General features: G+C 39.4%; 2 protein-coding genes and 1 long non-coding RNA gene across 9 annotated transcripts in view; 2 read left to right on the top strand and 1 right to left on the bottom strand.

Annotated features, from left to right (window-relative positions):
• Positions 1 to 10,751, top strand: part of hif1an (hypoxia inducible factor 1 subunit alpha inhibitor) — a 47,873-nt gene extending 37,122 nt beyond the window's left edge. For 3 of the 5 annotated variants that reach the window (XM_061910033.1, XM_061910034.1, XM_061910030.1), the window contains exon 8: positions 7,345 to 10,751. In XM_061910033.1, coding sequence (XP_061766017.1) covers positions 7,345 to 7,413 — 69 coding nt within the window. In that variant the 3' untranslated portion in view covers positions 7,414 to 10,751. The remainder of the gene's footprint in view (positions 1 to 7,344) is intronic. The other 2 variants (XM_061910031.1, XM_061910032.1) reach the window with 2 other exon arrangements.
• A 360-nt stretch (positions 10,752 to 11,111) lies between these two features.
• cuedc2 (CUE domain containing 2) lies at positions 11,112 to 19,346 on the bottom strand. Of its 3 annotated transcripts, none has more exons than XR_009808054.1 (10): positions 19,205 to 19,346; positions 16,382 to 16,466; positions 16,153 to 16,296; positions 14,285 to 14,346; positions 14,093 to 14,208; positions 13,866 to 14,033; positions 13,731 to 13,795; positions 12,123 to 12,183; positions 11,857 to 12,055; positions 11,112 to 11,622 (listed from the first exon to the last, which is right to left on the bottom strand). XR_009808054.1 is itself a non-coding variant. In XM_061910035.1 (10 exons), exons 2-10 carry the CDS (start codon positions 16,453 to 16,455, stop codon positions 11,532 to 11,534), a joined length of 885 nt encoding a protein of 294 aa, XP_061766019.1. In that variant the 5' UTR covers positions 16,456 to 16,466; positions 19,205 to 19,346; the 3' UTR covers positions 11,112 to 11,531. The 3 variants fall into 3 exon arrangements, 2 of the variants coding, with proteins under 2 accessions (XP_061766019.1, XP_061766020.1); XM_061910035.1 differs by having other exon boundaries at positions 11,952 to 12,055; XM_061910036.1 differs by having other exon boundaries at positions 11,112 to 12,055.
• LOC133558895 (uncharacterized) overlaps positions 18,775 to 20,976 on the top strand; it is a 32,277-nt gene continuing 30,075 nt past the window's right edge. Inside the window, exons 1-2 of the long non-coding RNA XR_009808055.1 lie at positions 18,775 to 18,854; positions 19,007 to 19,088. This is a non-coding gene — a long non-coding RNA (uncharacterized LOC133558895). The remainder of the gene's footprint in view (positions 18,855 to 19,006; positions 19,089 to 20,976) is intronic.

A 20,976-nucleotide genomic window follows, 5' to 3' on the forward strand; every position in this document is an offset into this window, starting at 1 on the left:
CATTAAACAATGTAACAAGGTTATATTTGTGGTGATGCCCCTGCTGGATGCATTAAACAATGTAACAAGGTTATATTTGTGGTGATGCCCCTGCTGGATGCATTAAACAATGTAACAAGGTTATATTTGTGGTGATGTCCCCGCTGGATGCATTAAACAATGTAACAAGGTTATATTTGTGGTGATGCCCCTGCTGGATGCATTAAACAATGTAACAAGGTTTATTTGTGGTGATGCCCCTGCTGGATGCATTAAACAATGTAACAAGGTTATATTTGTGGTGATGCCCCTGCTGGATGCATTAAACAATGTAACAAGGTTATATTTGTGGTGATGCCCCTGCTGGATGCATTAAACAATGTAACAAGGTTATATTTGTGGTGATGCCCCTGCTGGATGCATTAAACAATGTAACAAGGTTATATTTGTGGTGATGCCCCTGCTGGATGCATTAAACAATGTAACAAGGTTATATTTGTGGTGATGCCCCTGCTGGATGCATTAAACAATGTAACAAGGTTATATTTGTGGTGATGCCCCTGCTGGATGCATTAAACAATGTAACAAGGTTATATTTGTGGTGATGCCCCTGCTGGATGCATTAAACAATGTAACAAGGTTATATTTGTGGTGATGCCCCTGCTGGATGCATTAAACAATGTAACAAGGTTATATTTGTGGTGATGCCCCTGCTGGATGCATTAAACAATGTAACAAGGTTATATTTGTGGTGATGCCCCTGCTGGATGCATTAAACAATGTAACAAGGTTATATTTGTGGTGATGCCCCTGCTGGATGCATTAAACAATGTAACAAGGTTATATTTGTGGTGATGCCCCTGCTGGATGCATTAAACAATGTAACAAGGTTATATTTGTGGTGATGCCCCTGCTGGATGCATTAAACAATGTAACAAGGTTATATTTGTGGTGATGCCCCTGCTGGATGCATTAAACAATGTAACAAGGTTATATTTGTGGTGATGCCCCTGCTGGATGCATTAAACAATGTAACAAGGTTATATTTGTGGTGATGCCCCTGCTGGATGCATTAAACAATGTAACAAGGTTATATTTGTGGTGATGCCCCTGCTGGATGCATTAAACAATGTAACAAGGTTATATTTGTGGTGATGCCCCTGCTGGATGCATTAAACAATGTAACAAGGTTATATTTGTGGTGATGCCCCTGCTGGATGCATTAAACAATGTAACAAGGTTATATTTGTGGTGATGCCCCTGCTGGATGCATTAAACAATGTAACAAGGTTATATTTGTGGTGATGTCCCCTGCTGGATGCATTAAACAATGTAACAAGGTTATATTTGTGGTGATGCCCCTGCTGGATGCATTAAACAATGTAACAAGGTTATATTTGTGGTGATGCCCCTGCTGGATGCATTAAACAATGTAACAAGGTTATATTTGTGGTGATGCCCCTGCTGGATGCATTAAACAATGTAACAAGGTTATATTTGTGGTGATGCCCCTGCTGGATGCATTAAACAATGTAACAAGGTTATATTTGTGGTGATGCCCTGCTGGATGCATTAAACAATGTAACAAGGTTATATTTGTGGTGATGCCCCTGCTGGATGCATTAAACAATGTAACAAGGTTATATTTGTGGTGATGCCCCTGCTGGATGCATTAAACAATGTAACAAGGTTATATTTGTGGTGATGCCCCTGCTGGATGCATTAAACAATGTAACAAGGTTATATTTGTGGTGATGCCCCTGCTGGATGCATTAAACAATGTAACAAGGTTATATTTGTGGTGATGCCCCTGCTGGATGCATTAAACAATGTAACAAGGTTATATTTGTGGTGATGTCCCCGCTGGATGCATTAAACAATGTAACAAGGTTATATTTGTGGTGATGCCCCTGCTGGATGCATTAAACAATGTAACAAGGTTATATTTGTGGTGATGCCCCTGCTGGATGCATTAAACAATGTAACAAGGTTATATTTGTGGTGATGCCCCTGCTGGATGCATTAAACAATGTAACAAGGTTATATTTGTGGTGATGCCCCTGCTGGATGCATTAAACAATGTAACAAGGTTATATTTGTGGTGATGCCCCTGCTGGATGCATTAAACAATGTAACAAGGTTATATTTGTGGTGATGCCCCTGCTGGATGCATTAAACAATGTAACAAGGTTATATTTGTGGTGATGCCCCTGCTGGATGCATTAAACAATGTAACAAGGTTATATTTGTGGTGATGCCCCTGCTGGATGCATTAAACAATGTAACAAGGTTATATTTGTGGTGATGCCCCTGCTGGATGCATTAAACAATGTAACAAGGTTATATTTGTGGTGATGCCCCTGCTGGATGCATTAAACAATGTAACAAGGTTATATTTGTGGTGATGCCCCTGCTGGATGCATTAAACAATGTAACAAGGTTATATTTGTGGTGATGCCCCTGCTGGATGCATTAAACAATGTAACAAGGTTATATTTGTGGTGATGCCCCTGCTGGATGCATTAAACAATGTAACAAGGTTATATTTGTGGTGATGCCCCTGCTGGATGCATTAAACAATGTAACAAGGTTATATTTGTGGTGATGCCCCTGCTGGATGCATTAAACAATGTAACAAGGTTATATTTGTGGTGATGCCCCTGCTGGATGCATTAAACAATGTAACAAGGTTATATTTGTGGTGATGTCCCCTGCTGGATGCATTAAACAATGTAACAAGGTTATATTTGTGGTGATGCCCCTGCTGGATGCATTAAACAATGTAACAAGGTTATATTTGTGGTGATGCCCCTGCTGGATGCATTAAACAATGTAACAAGGTTATATTTGTGGTGATGCCCCTGCTGGATGCATTAAACAATGTAACAAGGTTATATTTGTGGTGATGCCCCTGCTGGATGCATTAAACAATGTAACAAGGTTATATTTGTGGTGATGCCCCTGCTGGATGCATTAAACAATGTAACAAGGTTATATTTGTGGTGATGCCCCTGCTGGATGCATTAAACAATGTAACAAGGTTATATTTGTGGTGATGCCCCTGCTGGATGCATTAAACAATGTAACAAGGTTATATTTGTGGTGATGCCCCTGCTGGATGCATTAAACAATGTAACAAGGTTATATTTGTGGTGATGCCCCTGCTGGATGCATTAAACAATGTAACAAGGTTATATTTGTGGTGATGCCCCTGCTGGATGCATTAAACAATGTAACAAGGTTATATTTGTGGTGATGCCCCTGCTGGATGCATTAAACAATGTAACAAGGTTATATTTGTGGTGATGCCCCTGCTGGATGCATTAAACAATGTAACAAGGTTATATTTGTGGTGATGCCCCTGCTGGATGCATTAAACAATGTAACAAGGTTATATTTGTGGTGATGCCCCTGCTGGATGCATTAAACAATGTAACAAGGTTATATTTGTGGTGATGCCCCTGCTGGATGCATTAAACAATGTAACAAGGTTATATTTGTGGTGATGCCCCTGCTGGATGCATTAAACAATGTAACAAGGTTATATTTGTGGTGATGTCCCTGCTGGATGCATTAAACAATGTAACAAGGTTATATTTGTGGTGATGCCCCTGCTGGATGCATTAAACAATGTAACAAGGTTATATTTGTGGTGATGCCCCCTGCTAGATGCATTAAACAATGTAACAAGGTTATATTTGTGGTGATGCCCCTGCTGGATGCATTAAACAATGTAACAAGGTTATATTTGTGGTGATGCCCCTGCTGGATGCATTAAACAATGTAACAAGGTTATATTTGTGGTGATGTCCCTGCTGGATGCATTAAACAATGTAACAAGGTTATATTTGTGGTGATGCCCCTGCTGGATGCATTAAACAATGTAACAAGGTTATATTTGTGGTGATGCCCCTGCTGGATGCATTAAACAATGTAACAAGGTTATATTTGTGGTGATGCCCCTGCTGGATGCATTAAACAATGTAACAAGGTTATATTTGTGGTGATGCCCCTGCTGGATGCATTAAACAATGTAACAAGGTTATATTTGTGGTGATGTCCCTGCTGGATGCATTAAACAATGTAACAAGGTTATATTTGTGGTGATGCCCCCTGCTGGATGCATTAAACAATGTAACAAGGTTATATTTGTGGTGATGCCCCTGCTGGATGCATTAAACAATGTAACAAGGTTATATTTGTGGTGATGCCCCTGCTGGATGCATTAAACAATGTAACAAGGTTATATTTGTGGTGATGCCCCTGCTGGATGCATTAAACAATGTAACAAGGTTATATTTGTGGTGATGCCCCTGCTGGATGCATTAAACAATGTAACAAGGTTATATTTGTGGTGATGCCCCTGCTGGATGCATTAAACAATGTAACAAGGTTATATTTGTGGTGATGCCCCTGCTGGATGCATTAAACAATGTAACAAGGTTATATTTGTGGTGATGTCCCTGCTGGATGCATTAAACAATGTAACAAGGTTATATTTGTGGTGATGCCCCCTGCTGGATGCATTAAACAATGTAACAAGGTTATATTTGTGGTGATGCCCCTGCTGGATGCATTAAACAATGTAACAAGGTTATATTTGTGGTGATGCCCCTGCTGGATGCATTAAACAATGTAACAAGGTTATATTTGTGGTGATGCCCCTGCTGGATGCATTAAACAATGTAACAAGGTTATATTTGTGGTGATGCCCCTGCTGGATGCATTAAACAATGTAACAAGGTTATATTTGTGGTGATGCCCCTGCTGGATGCATTAAACAATGTAACAAGGTTATATTTGTGGTGATGTCCCTGCTGGATGCATTAAACAATGTAACAAGGTTATATTTGTGGTGATGCCCCCTGCTGGATGCATTAAACAATGTAACAAGGTTATATTTGTGGTGATGCCCCTGCTGGATGCATTAAACAATGTAACAAGGTTATATTTGTGGTGATGCCCCTGCTGGATGCATTAAACAATGTAACAAGGTTATATTTGTGGTGATGTCCCTGCTGGATGCATTAAACAATGTAACAAGGTTATATTTGTGGTGATGCCCCTGCTGGATGCATTAAACAATGTAACAAGGTTATATTTGTGGTGATGCCCCCTGCTAGATGCATTAAACAATGTAACAAGGTTATATTTGTGGTGATGCCCCTGCTGGATGCATTAAACAATGTAACAAGGTTATATTTGTGGTGATGCCCCTGCTGGATGCATTAAACAATGTAACAAGGTTATATTTGTGGTGATGTCCCTGCTGGATGCATTAAACAATGTAACAAGGTTATATTTGTGGTGATGTCCCTGCTGGATGCATTAAACAATGTAACAAGGTTATATTTGTGGTGATGCCCCCCCTGGTTGCATTAAACAATGTAACAAGGTTATATTTGTGGTGATGCCCCTGCTGGATGCATTAAACAATGTAACAAGGTTTTCCAAAATAAATCCACTCAAGTTATGGGAAAAAATGCCAACATGGCGCTGCCATATTTATTATTGAAGTCACAAAGTGCATTCTTTTTTTTTAACATGCCTCAAAACAGCAGCTTGGAATTTGGGACATGCTCTCCTTGAGAGAACATGAGGAGATTGAGGTTGGCGGGGTTGTGTGTGTGGGGGGGGGGGGTATATATTGTAGCGTCCTGGAAGAGTTAGTGCTGCAAGGGCTCCTGGGTATTTGTACCGTTGTTTATGTTGTGTTACGGTGCGGATGTTCTCCCGAAATGTGTTTGTCATTCTTGTTTGGTGTGGGTTCACAGTGTGGCGCATACTTGTAACAGTGTTAAAGTCCTACTGAAATGAGATGTTCTTATTTAAACAGGGATAGCAGCTCCATTCTATGTGTCATACTTAATCATTTTGCGATATTGCCATAATTTTGCTGAAAGGATTTAGTAGAGAACATCGACGATAAAGTTTGCAACTTTTGGTCGCTAATAAAAAAGCCTTGCCTGTACCAGAAGTAGCAGACGATGTGCGCGTGACGTCACGGGTTGTGGAGCTCCTCACATCTGAACATTGTTTACAATCATGGCCACCAGCAGTGATAGCAATTCGGCCCAAAAAGGCTACGATTTTCTCATTAATTTGAGCAAGGATGAAAGATTCATGGATGAGGATAGTGAGAGTGAAGGACAAGAAGAAGAAAAAAAAGACGAGGGCAGTGGGAGCGATTCAGATGTTATTAGACACATTTACTAGGATAACTCTGGAAAATCCCCTATCTGCTTATTGTGTTACTAGTGTTTTAGTGAGATTATATAGTTGTACCTGAAAGTCGGAGGGGTGTGGCCACGGGTGTGGTGACCACCAGTGTCTCTGAGGGAAGCCACGTTTCTCGACTAGGCGAAGCAAAGGCAGCCGGTCTGGCCGGGCTGAGCTTTTTTTTCCCCTCCTCCACTGTGGAAGCATCCCATGTTCGGGGGCAGCTGGTCGGAGGAGGCAAGAGAGTTCGGCGCTGCCTCTTTGACAGGTGCACGAGGAATGACGCAAGCTCCGCTCATGTCTATGGTAAGAGCCGACTGACTTACTACCACTATTTTCTCACCAAAACCTGCCGGTTGACATATGGTATTGAACCATGTTCGCTGGACCGCTCTGTTCCATAGTAAGGCTTCATCTTTGCTAAAGTCAGCTGCAATGCATCCCACCTACATCTTTCTTCTTTGACGTTTCCATTATTAACTGAACAAATTGCAAAAGATTCAGCAACACAGATGTCCACAATATTGTGTAATTATGCGATTAAAGCAGGCTAATTGAAGGTGGGATCAGGCTGGAACAAAATGTCCGCTACAATCCGTGACGTCACGCACACGCCTCATCATACCGCGACATTTTCAACAGGATACTTTGCGCGGAATTTAAAATTGCAATTTAGTAAACTAAAGCGTCCGTATTGTCATGTGTTGCAATGTTAATATTTCATCATTGATATATAAACTATCAGACTGTGTGGCTTTCAGTAGGACTTTAACACTGGTTTTCGCCTTTTGAAAGGGACTGGAAAAACTGAAAGTCTTTAAAAAGTGCTTGATTTTGGCCATGGAAAAGGTGCAGAAAGTGCGTTTATGGTCATGTGGTGATCTCCATGACGGAGTTTTGAGAGGCAACCATTGAAGTCTGACGTCACTGAAGGCCTAGGTGGGAGACGCACGGCCCGCCAAACGTCCTAAACACTAAACTTCTCCCAAATCGCCAGCTAGACGGCGTGCTTGGAGGACACGGAATCAGGTCGCCTGTGGTGTTCAATCCCCGCGGCATGCAGCCCACTTACTGGGTATATTTTTAGGGCGCCGCTCGGCTCAAACGCTGGAATAAAAACATCATGTTCCAATTCTCTCTTTCCAGGTTGGACCTTTGCTCAAAATGATGATCAAGGGACGATACGAGGATTCTCAATCAGAGTCTGACTCCTGAAAGTATTCACACAAACTGTGTGTGTGTGTGTGTGTGTGTGTGTGTGTGTGTGTGTGTGTGTGTGTGTGTGTGACTTTGGACTATATCGCTGCATGGCAATAAGCGGCAACCTTGAAAACCATCGTGCTTCTCAGAGTGCCATCGTCTTTTTTTTTTTTGCAAATCTCATGGGAGTTTACCGTACTTGAACAAATCTTTTTTTTTTTTTTTTCAGAAATTATTTATACGAGTCGCTTTCTTCTCCGAAGGCGTGATTGTTAAGGTGAAATGTAGACGATACATTTGGAGGAAACCTGGGTTTCACACCACTAATGAAGGAGTCCCGTTGAAGAGGACGTGTGGGCTCCCCTTGTTATTTGTACACATTAGCCGGGAGTAATATGATCATTCATATCTCGGAGGCGGGAGTAATATGATCATTCATATCTCGTAAGGCCTCCTTAAAACCAAGTGGTCAACAATACTGCTTGATTATGGCTTTGGAGATGATGCACGGGGAGTAGATGTCCAAGCATGGCCGCCACCTCTGCACCAACCTTGTGGATTATGACATTATTTAAAAAAAACAAACAGTTGTCATAGTTTTAAAGGGGTTAAGCCAAATAGAAAAAATAAAAATAAAATCTTGTTAACCAACAAACCCCAAAACCAGTGACGTTGGTATGTTGTGGAAATGGTAAAAAAACAGAATAAAATGATTTGCAAATCCTCTTCAACTTATATTCAGTTTAATAGACTGCAAAGACAAGATATTTAAAGGGGAACATTATCACATTTTCAAAAGGGTTAAAAACAATAAAAATCAGTTCCCAGTGGCTTGTTGTATTTTTTGAAGTTTTTTTCCAAATTTTACCGGTCCCGGAATATCCCTAAAAAAAGTTTTAAAGTGCTTGATGTTCGCTATTTGTGATGCCACTATCCATTTCCCTGTGATGTCACACAGTGCTGCCAATGTAAACAAACAATGGGAATACCACAGCAAGATATAGCGACATTAGCTCGGATTCAAACTCGGATTTCAGCGGCTTAAGCGATTCAACAGATTACGCATGTATTGAAACGGATGGTTGGAGTATGAAAGTATTGAAGAAGAAACTGAAGCTATTGAGCGAATAGCTATTGACGCTATTCATAGCCATAGCATGGCCGAATAGCTGCGTTAGCATCGCCGGTAAAATGTGCGGACCAAACGATCAGGACTTTCGCATCTCGTGACACTGGAGCAACTTAAATCCGTCGATTGGTAAGTGTTTGTTTCGCATTAAATGTAGGTGGAAGGAAACGTAATATAGTTGCAAATGCATCTGCAGGTTATCCATACATCTCTGTGCCATGTCTGTCATCGCCGGTCAAATGTGGAGACACTCTGGCACATTCAATGGGGGTCTGGCGGCAGACACATTGGCATCTTGGGGCCAGTGGTGCAACTTGAATCCCTCCCTGTTAGTGTTGTTACACCCTCCGACAACACACCCACCAGGCATGATGTCTCCAAGGTTCCAAAAAATAGTCGAAAAACGGAAAATAACAGAGCTGAGACCCGGTGTTTGTAATGTGTTGAAAATGAAAATGGCGGCTGTGTTACCTCGGCGACGTCACGTTCTGACGTCATCGCCTCCAGCGCGATAAACAGAAGGGCGTTTAATTCGCCAAAATTCACCCATTTAGAGTTCGGAAATCGGTTAAAAAAATAGATGGTCTTTTTTCTGCACCATCAAGGTATATATTGATGCTTGCATAGGTCTGCTGATAATGTTCCCCTTTAACGTTTGAACTGGAAAACATTTTTTTTTGCAAATATTAGCTCATTTGGAATTTGATGCCAGCAACACGTAACAAAGAAGTTGGGAAAGGTGGCAATAAAGACTGATAAAGTTGAGGAATGCTCATCAAACACTTATATGGAACATCCCACAGGTGTGCAGGCTCATTGGGAAACAGGTGGACGCCAGGATTGGCTATAAAAGCAGCTTCCATGAAATGCTCACTCATTCACAAACACGGATGGGGTGAGGTTCACCACTTTGTGAACAAATGCGTGCGCAAATTGTTCAACAGTTTAAAAACATTTCCCAACAATTTATTGCAAGGAATTTAGGGATTTTACCATCGACGGTCCGTAAAATCATAAAAAGGTTCGGAGAATCTGGAGAATTCACTGCACGTAACATTGAATGCTCGTGACATTCGATCCCTCCGGCGGTACTGCATCAAAAACCGAAATAAGTGTGTAAAGGATATCACCACATGGGCTCAGGAACACTTCATGACACCACTGTTAGTAAATAGTTTTTGTCGCTACATCTGTAAGTGCAAGTTACAACTCTACTATGCAAAGCGAAAGCCATTTATCAACAACACCCAGAAACACAGCCAGCTTTGCTGAGCCCAAGTTCATCTAAAATGGACTAATGCATAGTGGAAAACTGTTCTGTGGTCTGACGAGTCCTCATTTCCAGTTGTTTTTGGAAACTGTGGACGTGTCCTCCGGACTGTTCTAGGTGCAAAGTTGAAAAGCCAGCATGGGTGATTGTATGGGGGTTTATTAGTGCCCAAGGCATGGGTAACTTACACATGTGTGATGGCACCATTAATGCTGAAAGGTCCATGCAGGTTTTGGAGCAACATATGTTGTCATCCAAGCAACGTTATCATGGACGCCCCTGCTTATTTCAGCAAGATAATGCCAAGCCACATTCTGCACGTGTTAAACAGTTAGGCTTCATAGTAAACTAGTGCAGGTACTAGACTGGCCTGCCTGCAGTCCAGACCTGTCTCCCATGGAAAATGTGTGGCGCATTATGAAGCGTAAAATAGGACAGCGGAGACCCCGGACTGTTGAAGGACTGAAGCTCTACATAAAACAAGAATGGGAAAGAATTCCACTTTCAAAGCTTCAACAATTAGTTTCCTCAGTTCCCAAACGTTTATTGAGTGTTGTTAAAAGAAAAGGTGATGTAACACAGTGGTGAACATGCCCTTTCCCAACTACTTTGGCACGTGTTGCAGCCATGAAATTCTAAGTTAATTATTATTTGCAAAAAAAAAAAAAATGTTTATGAGTTTGAACATGGAATATGTTGTCTTTGTAGCATATTCAACTGAATATGGCTTGAAAAGGATTTGCAAATCATTGTATTCTGTTTATATTTACATCTAACACCATTTCCCAACTCATATGGAAACAGGGTTTGTAATATAATATAGCATGTGAACGTGTGTTTTGACATGATTTAAATCCAAGAAAAAGTAAATTATTAAGGATCACATTTTTGTTTGGGATAAAAAAAATTAATGATTGGGTTTATGTGTGAAATAAACGCGGTTTTATTAACTGATGGATGCCTGCTTTGTGCTTTTCTTTCTCCAAGTCTGGAATGCATGAAGACGTAGTTCAATAACATGGCTGAATAAACACACAAGTCAAAGAAACACGACAGTACTAGTAGTAGTCTACAAAATTAGTATTTACTATAAATTGCATTTTTTTTTCTTTTGTTAAAGCAAAAGTTTACAACTTCAGTCAACAGCCATTCAGTGCTTCATAGCAGGGGGGGGGACTTAGTCACCATTTCAGTTGTTTACTAAATGCACATTTGATGAACATTTTGTGGATTGACAGTTTTTGTCACATTTAATTTGGTGTTTGAATTGGATGTTGCCGCCCCTGCTTTACAGTAACATCATGTCAGTCACCATTAAATTGTTAAAAGACTTTAATATTCACTGTACATATCCAGTTGTGTTACAGCTGCACTCCACCGGGTCAATAATGTTTGTACAGCGCACTCCAAATACACACAAATAAATACAAAATATATATAAATATACACATTTTTGCAATAAAACTACATGTCACAAATGAGCCATGATAAAGACCACTTCATCACCACTCTGGAAATCTGAAGGGTTTAGAACATAAAACTTCAAGTCAAGCTTGTATGCGTTGTAGAAAAGTTGTAATGAATAAATACAATCTCAAAAAGGAGAGTATGCACAGTACATTACCTTGAAGGATAATAAAATCATTTAATTAAAAGTTAACAGTGATGTCCACACAGGACTGCAATCTATTTGCAAGATTCTTTCAAATAGGAGATCCCACCTGTTGCGTCTTCTTATTCTCTGGCAGACCAGGTGTGTGTGAGGTCGACGCAGCGCCAAGTTGTAACGACGTTCACGGACAGTCCGTTTTTGACAGGTAGCGGTCTGCCGTAAATAAAAAGGGAGGTACGGGGAAACTGCTGAACAATGATGTCATCATATGTACAAGCAGGTGAGACTTTTAAAAATAGAAAGAAAAAAAAAGCAGTCATTCAAAATTCCATGAAATCATGGAAGTTCACGGGAATACGGACAAACCTTACAAAATAAAACTAACAAAAACATAGGTCATAATAATAATAATAATAGGTACTATTAAAAAATAAGCCACAAACTCACTAGCTTTAGCATAGAAGACGTCAACAACACCCGCCAGTACACTCGCCCCTGGTCAATGAAATCGGTATTTCCGAGCCGGCTTGAGGTTGACGTACGTCTTCTTCATGTCTTCCGAGTCGTCCTTTTTCACCAGCTGGTAGCGCTCTCCCTTGGTGGTCACCACCTGGTTGCCGTGGTAACGGACCAGCTTTTTGGGAGCCTGCGGGCGGAAAAGCACAGACGCTGTAGACGGTGGTCGAGGCCACGGCGCGGTGATGAGGACTCACGTCTCGGGGGGCCACGGGCCGGTGGGTTTTTTTGTCCTCTTCGTTGTCGACCAGCATGTACCTGCGGGGACCAGGTGTGGCTGTGAACAGCAGGTGGCGCCGAGGTAGAAAATACTTGTTTATGCATTTTTGGCCCTTCATTCTTAGTTGTCATTAAACAGCAAAACTATTGTCTATTAAGCCTTAAATGGAGTGGGCTCCTGCCAACTCTCCCTGTCCTTTTTCTTTGGCAATAATACAACATGACTGGCAAATTCTGCCTCACAACTAGTGGCCACAAAACATGAACCCAAACAATTCTCTACCATATTGAAATCAATCAATGTTTACTCACTAAATCACGAGTGTCTCAAAGGGCTGCACAAGCCACAACGACATATACATGACAAATAGTGGCCACAGGTATTTAATTACAAACCCTAAAACCGGTGAAGTTGGCACGTCGTGTAAATGGTAAATAAAAACAGAATCCAATGATTTGCGAATCCTTTCGAACTTATATTCAATTAAATAGACTGCAAAGACAAGACATTTAACGTTTAAACTACAAAACGTATTCATTTTTTGCAAATATATCATTTACAATTTAACGCCTGCAACAGGTTTCAAAAAAGCAGGCACAAGTGGCAAAAAATGCTCATCAAACACTTATTTGGAACGTCCCACAGGTGTGCAGGCTAATTGGGAACAGGTGGGTGCCATGATTGGCTCTAAAAGCAGCCTCCATGAAACAAACAAGGATGGGGCGAGGGTCACCACTTTGTGAACAATTGTTTAAGAACAACAATTCTCAAGCAGCTATTGCAAGGAATTTAGGGACTCACCATCTACGGTTTGAATATCATCAAAAGATTCAGAGACTGGAGAAATCACTGCACGTGACCAGCAAGGCTGAAAACCAACATTGAATGCTCGTGACCTTCAATCCCCTCAGGCTGTACTGCACCCAAAAGTGACATCAGTGTGTAAAGGATATCACCACATGGGTTCAGGAACACTTCAGAAAACCACTGTCAGTAACTACATGTGTACGTGCAAGTTAAAACTCTACTATGCAAAGCCAAAGCCACTTATCAACAACACCCAGAAACTCTGTATGCTTCGCTGGGGCCGAGCTCATGTAAAATTGGACTGATGCAAAGTGGAAAAGTGTTCTGTGGTCTGACGAGTCCAACTTAAATAAAAACATTTTGGCAAGCTGTGGACGTTGTGTCCTCCGGACCAAAGAGGAAAAGAACCATGCATGCAAAGTTGAAAAGCCAGCATCTGTGACGGTATGGGGGTGTATCAGTGTTAGTGTAGAGATATACTAAACCACTCAATACTTCAGTCTGATTTGTATAAACACACTTCTACAGAAACTTGACGTTCCAGAAACCAAAAGTTGTCATTGTCATGGGGAATTGTGTAGGACAAAAATGAATGTATCCCATTTGGGAATAAGGCCGTAAGAACCAAATGTGAACTACTTTCTGTGTGTATATTGTATGATTCCAATGTTGTATTATACTGAGTTAGGTGGAATTAATCCATCCATCATTCTCCAACATCAGACTGCTTGAAAAGTCCCCCATTCTTGTATCCTGGGTGAGTAACCTTCTCACTTACTTCTCCAGGATGCTTTCTTTCAGTTTCTGATCTGCCACTGAAGAGATGTTCTTCCCCTGATTTACCTGAGGCCATAGAAAAATGTTGGGTTATTTTCTAAACGAGCTGAATGATGTTATGTTGCCCAAAAAATACATTAAGTGGAGAGGGGCTGAGTTGGACATCTCCCTCGATGATAAGGCGAACAGCTTCCTCCATGTCTCCTTTGGCGATAGAGAGGGCGCTGCGGGCCTCGGACAAACTGCACTTGGGGAACATCTCCAGGAGGTGCTGTTCCTGAGACTCCCACTCTGATACTGGTAGCTGAAAGAATGTCATCATCATTATTTGCTACTTTCACCACCTGCTGTCCAAACTATTACCTTGGCTGTGGCGCCCTCTGTCTGTGATTGTAGGCACTGCATTTCACTGCCGGGTGGAGGTCCACTTGGTTTGAGAGCTCTGTCCTCTGACTTGGGTGCGCGGCTTTCTCCGTCAGCTTGGACACGGATACTCACACAATCAGTATCAGCGTAAGTGACAGCGTATTATAAATAATCACAACAAAACGCTACCTGCCGTCCTCGCTGTGGCGAGTGTGGACGCCAGGCTGAACATCATTTCACACACTTTGACACTGCAGCATGAAAACACTTCTTAAAGGATGAATATACACGTGTTTCAACAACAGTTGACAATGGATGACAAAGTACTATCTACTAGAGCTGAGAAAGATGGTTGGAAACTATCACGGTAAGTGTAAAATGATAGATATTTTGTATGACCATATATGGACCAGGAGAAATTAAATAAATACTATAATAAAATGTTTTATTAAAAATGTAGCCTCTCTCTGTATACACAAAATCCAAAAGCAGTGAAGTTGGCACGTTGTGTAAATGCTAAATAAAAACAGAATTCAACAATTTGCAAATCCTTTTTCAACATATATTCAATTGAATAGACTGCAAAGACAAGATATTTAACGTTCGAACTTGCAAGTATTAGCTCATTTGGAATTTGATGCCTGAACATGTTTCAAAAAAGCTGGCACAAGTGGCAAAATAGACTGAGAAAGTTGAGGAATGCTCATCAAAGACTTATTTGGAACATCCCACAGGTGAACAGGCTAATTGGGAACAGGTGGGTGCCAGGATTGGCTATAAAAGCAGATTGCATGAAATGCTCAGTCATTCACAAACAAGGACGGGGCGAGGGTCACTTCTTTGTCAACAAATGCGTGAGCAAATTGTTTAAGAACAACATTTGTCAACCAGCTATTGCAAGGAATTTGGGGATTTCACCAAATACGGTCCGTAATATCAAAAGTTTTAGAGAATCTAGAGAAATTACTGCACGTAAGTGATTATATTACGGACCTTCGATCCCTCAGGCGGTGCGGCATCAAAAAGCAACATCAGTGTGTAAAGGATATCGCCACAGGGGCTCAGGAACAATTTAGAAAACCACTGCTTGTATCTACAGTTTGTCACTAAATCTGTAAGTGCAAGTTAAAACTTTGCTATGCAAAGCCAAAGAAACGCAGCCGGCTTCGCTGGGCCTAAGCTCATCTAAGATGGACTGATGCAAAGTACAAAAGTGTTCTGTGGTCTGACGAGTCCACATTTCAAATTGTTTTTGGAAACTGTGGACATCTTGTCCTTCGGAACAAAGAGGAAAAGAAGCATCCGGATTGTTCTAGGCGCAAAGTTCAAAAGACAGCATGTGTGATGGTATGAGGGTGTATTAGTGCTCACGGCCTGGGTAACTTACACATCTGTGAAGGCACCATTAATGCTAAAAGGTACATACAGGTTTTGTAGCAATGTATGTTGCCATCCAAGCAACGTTATCATGGACGCCCCTGCTTATTTCAGCAAGACAATGCCACATGTTACAACTGTAGAGAGTGCAGGTACTAGACGGACCAGCCTGTAGTCCAGACCTGTCTCCCATTGAAAATGTGTGGTGCATTAAAATACCAAAAGGGAGACCCCGGACTGTTGAACAACTTAAGCTGTACATCAAGCAAGAATGGGAAAAAATTCCACCTCACAAGCTTCAAAAATTGGTCTCTTCAGTTCCCAAACGTTTACAGAGTGTTGTTAAAAGGAAAGGCCATGTAACACAGTGGTAAAAATGCCCCTGTGCCAACTTTTTTGCAATGTGTTGCTGCCATTAAATTCTAAGTTAATAATTATTTGCAAAAAAAATAAACATTAATATCTTGTCTTTGCAGTTTATTCAATAGAATATAAGTTGAAAAGTATTTGCGAATCAATGTATTCTGTTCTTATTTACCATTTACACAACGTGCCAACTTTACTAGTTTTGGCTTTTGTATTTTAGTAGTAATACTACAAGCTTTGTTGACAGTAGAGTTACATATTGTTTTAGGTTTTTCTCTTTTGGAATCACTTATCATTTACCGTGCTTTTCTTACCTATCGATTTCTGCAAATCCCGGTATGTACGCCTCCAGCATCTCCGCAAAGATCTCCACGTCAAAGTTCTCCTCCACACTTTGCTGGGAGCCCAGATCTTGCAGAACTCCAGTGATGTAGGACAGAAGGACGTCATCCAGCGTGCTGCGTTCAATTACACACGGAAGTTTAGAGTTTTGGTTGACACACATTCGAAATTAAACAATCAAACGTGAAGATGAGAGTTTACCTGAGATCCGCGTCGAGGATGTAAGTCTGAATAAAGTCGTGCAATGCACCGTGGATTATTTTTTGGAGGTCCATGAGGGTTTCAACTGCACAGTGGAGTAAATGCGGATGACTTGTAACGCAACGCATATGCAGATATAAAGGGCCTGAAGTGACCCCCAAAATAACCCAACCCTCCCTCGGCTGGCATCACTGCAGCCTAAATATGGCAGGGAAGAAAACTTGTTACATGAACAAGTTACAAAACCCTTTCTTACGAAACAATCATTTTTCGAATTGTAAAGAAGAACGTACAGTAACTTTTTCCAAGTCATTTTTCAAGCAGTAAAAACTAAACGCCTCGAGACATATTTAGTAAGTAATCATAACATAAATGTACAAATATTAGCTCAACAACACAATCATGTCTTCAATGAATGTTATAAGGTGACACTTCTCTGGTTGTGTATTATTTGGCAAAAACATTCATGAAGTTTGGTTCTTTTATGAATTTATTATGGGTCTACTGAAAATGTGAGCAAATCTGCTGCGTCAAAAGTATACATACAGCAATGTTAATATTTGCTTACATGTCCCTTGGCAAGTTTTTCTGCAATAAGGTGCTTTTGCTAGCCATCCACAAGCTTCTGCTTGAATTTTTGACCACTTCTCTTGACATAATTGGTGCAGTTCAGCTAAATTGGTTGGTTTTCTGCATTGTTCACACATTTCAGTCAACTTAAATATGTGGACAATGCTGAAGAAACAAGTCTGTGTCAGAAAAATCAACACATTTAGCTGAACTGCACAAATTTAGTCAAGAGGAGTGGTAAAAAAAATTCCACCAGAAGCTCGCCGGAAAGCTACCAAAAGCGCCTCATTGCGGTGAAACTTGCCAAGGGACATGTAAGCAAATATTAACATTGCTGTATGTATACTTTTGACCCAGCACATTTGCTCACATGTACAGTAGACCCATAATAAATTCAAAAAAGAACCAAACTTCATGAATGTTTTTCTTTGTAGCCCGTAAGGACCAGATGAGTCGCCCGCTGGCCTGTTCTAAAAAATAGCTCAAATAGCAGCACTTACCAGTGAGCTGCCTCTATTTTTTGAATTGTATTTATTTACTAGCAAGCTGTTCTCGCTTTGCTCGATATTTTTAATTCTAAGAGAGACAAAACTCAAAAGGAATTTGAAAATCCAAGAAAATATTTTAAAGACTTGGTCTTCACTTGTTTGAATACATTTTTTTTTTTTACTTTGCTTCTTATAACTTTCAGAAAGACAATTTAAAGAAAAATACAGCCTTCAAAAGGATTTTAGGATTTTTAAACACATATACCTTTTTACCTTTTGAAGTCCTTCCTCTTCTTTCCTGACAATTTAAATCAATGTTCAAGTAAATGTATTTTTTTATTGTAAAGAATAATAAATACATTTTAATTTAATTCTTCCTTTTAGCTTCTGTTTTTTCAACAAAGAATATTTGTGAAATATGTCTTCAAACTTATCATGATTAAAATTCAAAAACAATATTCTGGCAAATCTAGAAAATCTGTAGAATCAAATTTAAATCTTATTTCAAAGTGTCTTGAATTTATTTTAAATTTTTTGTTCTGGAAAATCTAGAAGAAATAATGATTTGTCTTTGTTAGAAATATACATTGGTCCAATTTGTTAGATATTCTAACAAAACGCAGAATGGATTTTAACCTATTCAAAACATGTCATCAAAATTCTAAAATTAATTTTAATCAGAAAAAAATACTAATGATGTTCCATAAAATCTTTTTGGAATTTTTTCCAAAAGATTCGAATTAGCTTGTTTTTTCACTTCATTTTTTTGGGTTGAATTTGGAATTTTTATTAAACAGTTGAAATTGAAGATAAACTATGTTTCAACTATGTTTTTTTTTCCTGTTTTCTACTCTTTTAAACCGTCCAACTGTGTTTTTTCATCATTTATTCTTTAGAAAAAAACTTCCGTAAAAGGAAAAAAAATGTACGATGGAATGACAGATAGAAATACCCTTTTTTTTTAAAAATATATATAGATTTATTTATTAAAGGTAAATTGAGAAAATTGGCTATTTCTGGCAATTTATTGAAGTGTGTATCAAACTGGTAGCCCTTGGCATGAATCAGTACCCAAGAAGTAGCTCTTGCTTTCAAAAAGGTTGCTGACCCCTGATGTATCACCAAAAAATAACAATTGTAGAAATTATTGGAAAATTAAGACAGCCGGAAAGTTAAGTTATTTACAAGTGTATGTCAACTTTTGATCACGACTGTGTATATATATATATATATATATATATATATATATATATATATATATATATATATATATATATATATATATATATACATATATATAAGACCGGAAGTGACGACTGTATATATATAAATATATATATATAAGACCGGAAGTGACCCCCTAAAATAACCAAGTTTAACAAGCAGTAAAAACTAAACGCCTCGACACACATTTAGTAAGTAAACATAACATAAATGTATAAATATGAGTTTAATGAATGTTATTAGGCGACACTTCTCTGGTTGTGTATATTTGGCAGCGAGCTAGCGTGCTAGCGACGAGGCTATGCTAACGTTTAAAGCTAAGCCACTTTGCTTCCTTTCGCAGAATATTAAAGCTCATATAGAGAGATTTTGTCAACATCTACACATCGGTGACTTCAGCAATGATCTTCCCTCGCAGAGATAATGTAAGTTGTTTTTTTAGTATTTAAGAAGCTAACATTATGGGGGCGTCGTCAGCTAACTAGCCGCCTAGCTAGTTCATCACAACTCAGCATCTTTTATCACATCTGTGCCAACTTACTGCGGTCAAAAGTGTGCGGACATGAATGTTTTCCTTCTAGAATATTCCTGAGAAGACGTCAGTGCAGTTGGGATCTCTCTCTCTCTCTCTCTCTCTCTCTCTCTCTGCTTCTTTACAATTCACAACATTGCTACGTCACTTCCTCCCAATATAAACAGCCCCTTCACATTGAGTCATCTTTTGAATAATATCAATCAGGCTTAGCTGTTTGACGCATAAAATAATACATCTGTAAAATATATATTTCTTAGAACAGGGGTGTCCAAACTTTTTCCACTGAGGGCCGCACACTGAAAAATCAAAGCAAGCGGGAGCCATTTTGATGTTTTTATTTAAAAACACCAATACGATATACCGTATTTCCTTGAATTTCTGCCGGGGCGCTAATTAATTTAAAACCTCTTCTCACTCCTGCGCTTATCAAAGGCATGCGGTAAAAGTAAGCATGCGCTAATTATTTTAAAACCTCTTCTCACTCCAACACTTACCAAAGGCATGCAGTAAAAATTTGAGTGTGATGTAAGGATACCATCATGAAAAGCACATTTAATAAAAAATAAAAACGTTATTATGGTCTTACCTTTACTTATAAATGAAATCCATGCCAGCTCCTTCTGATCAAAAGCATCGATAACTTGTTTATAGAAGACTTCCTCGTCTTTCTTCAGTTTTAAAAGTCTCTCTGTCTCGATGGAGATGTTCCTTTATTACCTCCTGCTTCGAATGAAAGTCCAGTTTAGAAAACTGCTATCAGTTAGCTCGGCTCCTCGAGTGTGGGCGACGACAGAATTATTATTGTTATTCAAGGTTTAAATAAGAACAGGGGTCGGCAACCGCATGCGGCTCTTTAGTGCCGCCCTAGTGGCTCTCTGGAGCTTTTTCAAAAATATATGAAAAATGGAAATGATGAGGGGGAAAAAACGTATTTTTTGTTTTAATTTTGTTTCTGTAGGAGGACAAACATGACACAAACCTCCCTAATTGCTATCAAGCACAGTGTTTATATTAAACATACTTCACTGATTTGAGTATTTGGCGAGCGCCGTTTTGTCCTACTAATTCTGTCAGTTTTTTACATCAGTGGTGTCCAAAGTGCAGCCCGCAGCTAATCGTGTACCGGCCCGCCACATATTCTGCAAAAATTGCAAAATTGATAGTATTGCAAAAATAAAAAAAAAAACATTTGAAAAAAGTGGAATGAGGTGAAATCTAAAGAGAAAAAGTGGCGAAGTTGACACAAAGCTGCCATGCAGGCTGTGTTTTTTTCTTTAGTTTTTATTTTCTTTTTTTTCCATTGCTCCAAAAAAAAAAAGGACAAAAACAATCTATGTTATAATGAATCATTACTTAAACATGAACACTTCAAAATGTTTTATGTGGAAAATATATTGCATATGTTGTGTGGTTGCCATATAAAAACATCAAAGTTTTGACCAAAGAGCATAAAACAAACAAAATAATAGTTCAAACTTAAAATCGACAGTTATATCGGAAGTTGATCTGTTAAAAGTGTTAAAAAACCTAATGAAAATATATCACTTTATGAGTGGGGAACCTTTCGGATCTCAAATATATTTAGTAGGATTTTATTTAACTTTTCACTGTGATTACTCAAAAATATCAAATCATTAAAATCAATGGTGTCCTGCATTATTGATCTTTGAGGACTTTAATTGCTAAATAAAGGAACTCTCCTGAATAAAGTACTATCTATCTATCTATCTATCTATCTATCTATCTATCTATCTATCTATCTATCTATCTATCTATCT

This window comes from Nerophis ophidion, linkage group LG09, assembly GCF_033978795.1.
Source record: "Nerophis ophidion isolate RoL-2023_Sa linkage group LG09, RoL_Noph_v1.0, whole genome shotgun sequence".
Classification (NCBI taxonomy): Eukaryota; Metazoa; Chordata; class Actinopteri; order Syngnathiformes; family Syngnathidae; genus Nerophis; species Nerophis ophidion.

Excerpts from the sequence above, each read along its gene's own strand:
- cuedc2 (XM_061910035.1), bottom strand. The coding sequence starts at position 16,455 with ATGGACCTCCAAAAAATAATCCACGGTGCATTGCACGACTTTATTCAG. Across the intron at positions 13,796-13,865 it reads TCAGCCCCTCTCCACTTAAT|GTAAATCAGGGGAAGAACAT; the intron begins GTATTTTTTGGG and ends CTATGGCCTCAG. Across the intron at positions 12,184-13,730 it reads AAAGAAAGCATCCTGGAGAA|GTACATGCTGGTCGACAACG; the intron begins GTAAGTGAGAAG and ends TGGTCCCCGCAG.